The sequence below is a fragment of the Penicillium canariense genome (genome assembly GCF_028826845.1).
Source record: "Penicillium canariense strain IBT 26290 chromosome Unknown utg000002l_segment0_segment0, whole genome shotgun sequence".
NCBI classification, from domain to species: Eukaryota; Fungi; Ascomycota; class Eurotiomycetes; order Eurotiales; family Aspergillaceae; genus Penicillium; species Penicillium canariense.
Window position 1 is genome coordinate 1,988,699 of NW_026622729.1, and position 3,079 is coordinate 1,991,777.

At 53.9% G+C, this 3,079-nt stretch overlaps 1 protein-coding gene across 1 annotated transcript; it reads right to left on the reverse strand.

The window, feature by feature from the left end:
• Window positions 1-1,269: 1,269 nt before the first annotated feature.
• Window positions 1,270-2,395, reverse strand: N7482_003931 (putative C2H2 finger domain protein; the record flags this gene model as incomplete). Its single annotated transcript, XM_056686056.1, has 3 exons — window positions 1,270-1,980; window positions 2,067-2,258; window positions 2,342-2,395. 3 exons carry the CDS (start codon window positions 2,393-2,395, stop codon window positions 1,270-1,272), a joined length of 957 nt encoding a protein of 318 aa, XP_056544798.1.
• Between the last annotated feature and the right edge of the window lie 684 nt (window positions 2,396-3,079).

Genomic DNA, 3,079 nt, shown 5'->3' on the forward strand with positions numbered 1-3,079 from the left:
GAATGAGCGTCTCCGTTAATTTTGGTTGGTTAAGCCAGGCGAGTTGCCCATTCGATTGTTTGTCGAGCTAGCCAGCCGCAGGTTGGTGCTGATTGTGGTACTTTGGGGAGGGGGGCAGGAAGGGATTGTGTGGGGCCCACTTGGCTGCTTGGGTTTTCTAGCTTCCCAGCTTTCCGAGAGTCGCTCTCTTTCAAGAGGGAAAAAATAGTGTCAGAGGGAGGGGGCCGCCACGAGTCATGCACGCCACGCAGTCGCATTCTTCCATTCTTCGGATCGCTCATACAGCACAGCTCATACAGCCCTATTGCTCTTTCCCGATAGGGCCCGCCCTCCCCCCTTGCTGGGGCGATGTCGCTAATTTGGTCGTCTAGCTCTTCGCGCGAAATGAAGATATTGCTTGCTAATCGCTGACTACGCCGTCCAGTAACTAACTTACATGGGATGGAGCGTTGGGGGTTAGTTCGGGGGTTTAGTTGGGGACAGAGACCCACTGGGCGTGGCGGCCAATCAGGGCCCCGTTCACCCCAGGACATTCCGAAACGAGCCAGACGGACGAGTGAGCTTGCAGCAGACCCGAGGGGGGCCTTTGCCTCTTATCGTGCGGTGCAAGATGATAGAAGATGAAATGCTCATTTACAGTTTCCTGTAAGGCCTTCTACAATGACGGGTGGCTTCGGATACTCCATACGGGACAGAACAGAATTATGGTTTCAAAGGGTGTCCAGTGTTGCATTTCTCATGCGAAAAATTTGACGCGCGAATAAGGGGATTTCTTCGTTCCTCGTAGACATCAGGCGGGCCCATAGAACAGCCCCCAAGGAAAGTGAGTATCATCTCAGGCCAGGTATCAAGGGGAACAGCGCAGAATTCAAGAAAGAGGATCCCAAAAGCGGAGAGAGAGAGAAAAAGAGCGAGAGGAAGAGATGAGAGAAAAAAAAAAAAAAAAAAAAAAAGGAAAAAGACGAAAAGGACGAAAAAGAGAAAACGCCGGTCCTCTCCTTTTAAATGAGAAATGAGAAAATCAGAGATGAAAAGAAAGAGACCCAAGAAACTGGTAAGAGGGGAATCCAAACGCAGCGCCCGGCAACCAGGGACAAGAACACAAACAGATAGAAAAGATGAACCAATACAAACGTAGTATGCAAAAAACCCCGGTGCTCTCGAAAAATAGATGGTGGGGGAATCGGGGCGAAAGCAAAAGAGCAAAGAGTCGTGACGGGCATTCATCAGTTGGGCCAGACCTCCGGAGCATCTAAGCGAGATCCGCTCTTAACCTACTCCCAGGAATCCCCAGTCAGTCCCCTCCGGTTGGTTCAAGATGCGGGTTGGGGGTTTGTACTGAAAATTGGGATGGTAGCCCACCATCATGGGCTGTCCCTCCGGCAGCTGGTGGCCGGGAAATGGTGGTTGGTGATATTCCGGAGGCAGATAATTCGTCCGCGGTGTCGTATCGTAGCGCTGCTGCATCATCTGCATATACTGTTGCTGCTGCTGCGGATGTTGCTGCGGGTGGTGCGGCGCGTGTTGCGGCGCATGTGGCATGTTCATGGCCGAGGTGACGGGCACGTTCTGCGTCACAATCGGGGGCGCGCCTTCATGCCCGGGGACCGAGTTCATGGGGACGCTCTGTGGCGAATAAAACTCGTGGTTGGGCGTCGCGGAGTGCGGGTAGTATGGCTGCTGCGCAAGGAGGTACTGGTCGTTCCCGTTGGGGATCGATACGGTCACCGGCGTGTGGTGGTGATAGGAGTGCTCCGAGGTCGCGTCCTCCGAGGATGGCCGAGTCAAGGACCCGGGAGGATGAGAGCGATGCTGGTGTTTCGTGAGGGTGGTTTTGCGACAGAAGCTACAGTTCACACGCGAGGTGAGCGGATGGCCCCCTGGTGCGGATGGGTGTTTGGGATTGGCCTTACCTTCGTTCGCAGGTGGGTTCCTGACAGATGTATGGTCGCTTGCCCGTGTGGATTCGTCGGTGACGAGCTAGACTGGAGGACTGTCGGATTCTCCTGTTAGCGGATACGTTTCACACAAGAACGGGGGTCGGGTTGGGTTTTCGAGATGCTCACATCTGAGAAAGCTTTCTGGCAGCCCTCATGGTCGCAAACATGGGGCTTCTCGCCGGTGTGGGTCCGCGAATGGACGGTCAGAGCGCTGCGCTGAATGAAGCTCTTGTTGCAGTCCTTCACCGTGCAATGGTAGGGTCGCTCATTGGTGTGTATCCGATAATGACGGCAAAGGTCTGACTTGCGATTGAACGACTAGAGCAGAGGTACCAAATTAGTACCGAATTAGGAGGGGCGCTAGGAGGGGGAAGATCGCGACGACGCGTGCGGAAACATACCTTGCCACAATGCTCCCAAGAGCAGTTGAAATCGCGCCCGCTGCCAGGAGCCATGATTTGCGAGGTTGGGGAGAACCTCCACAGAGGACGTGATCAGGTTGCGGGGGAAGCGGGTTGCGGAGCAGAGCGCGCGGCGACGTGGAGATAAGACCGGAAGAATGGGAGGGGGGACAGCAGAAAGGGCCGACGGGGAGCGTCAGCGCATGCGACAAATAAAAGACGTATTGGATGTAAGGATCCGGGATGGTCCTGGTCAGGCCGGAAGAATAGCAGCCGGGATGTTTAGACGAGCCCGGTGCATAATAGACAGTTCATATAAGGGCGACCAGAGAATGAGGGAGGAGAGGGGGAGGGGGAGAGGGAGGGGAGGAAGTAGAGGAGGAAAGAAGGAAAAGGAAGGGAAGAAGAGGATGATTGACGATAGAAAAGAGGGGGGAAGATGAGAGGGAAGGAGGAGGGGAGGGGGGGGGGCCTCAAATGATATTCAAGAGCAGAGGAGCAGCGAAGAGCGAGAACGAGCGATGAGAGCAGCGTTGGGACTTGCTAGAGAGAGCTGGGAAGGGAAATAACGGCGCGAATGGGACCGTACAGGAGGTGACACTTTATGCGAATTATTTTATTAATCCAGAGTTTCAAAAGGGGAGTCTGCTACGATTTAATTCGGATTATTCTGAATTTAATTATTTGATTATTCGAATTTCGGATTTAGAAGGGGGAAGGTAGGGAATCGGGAATCAG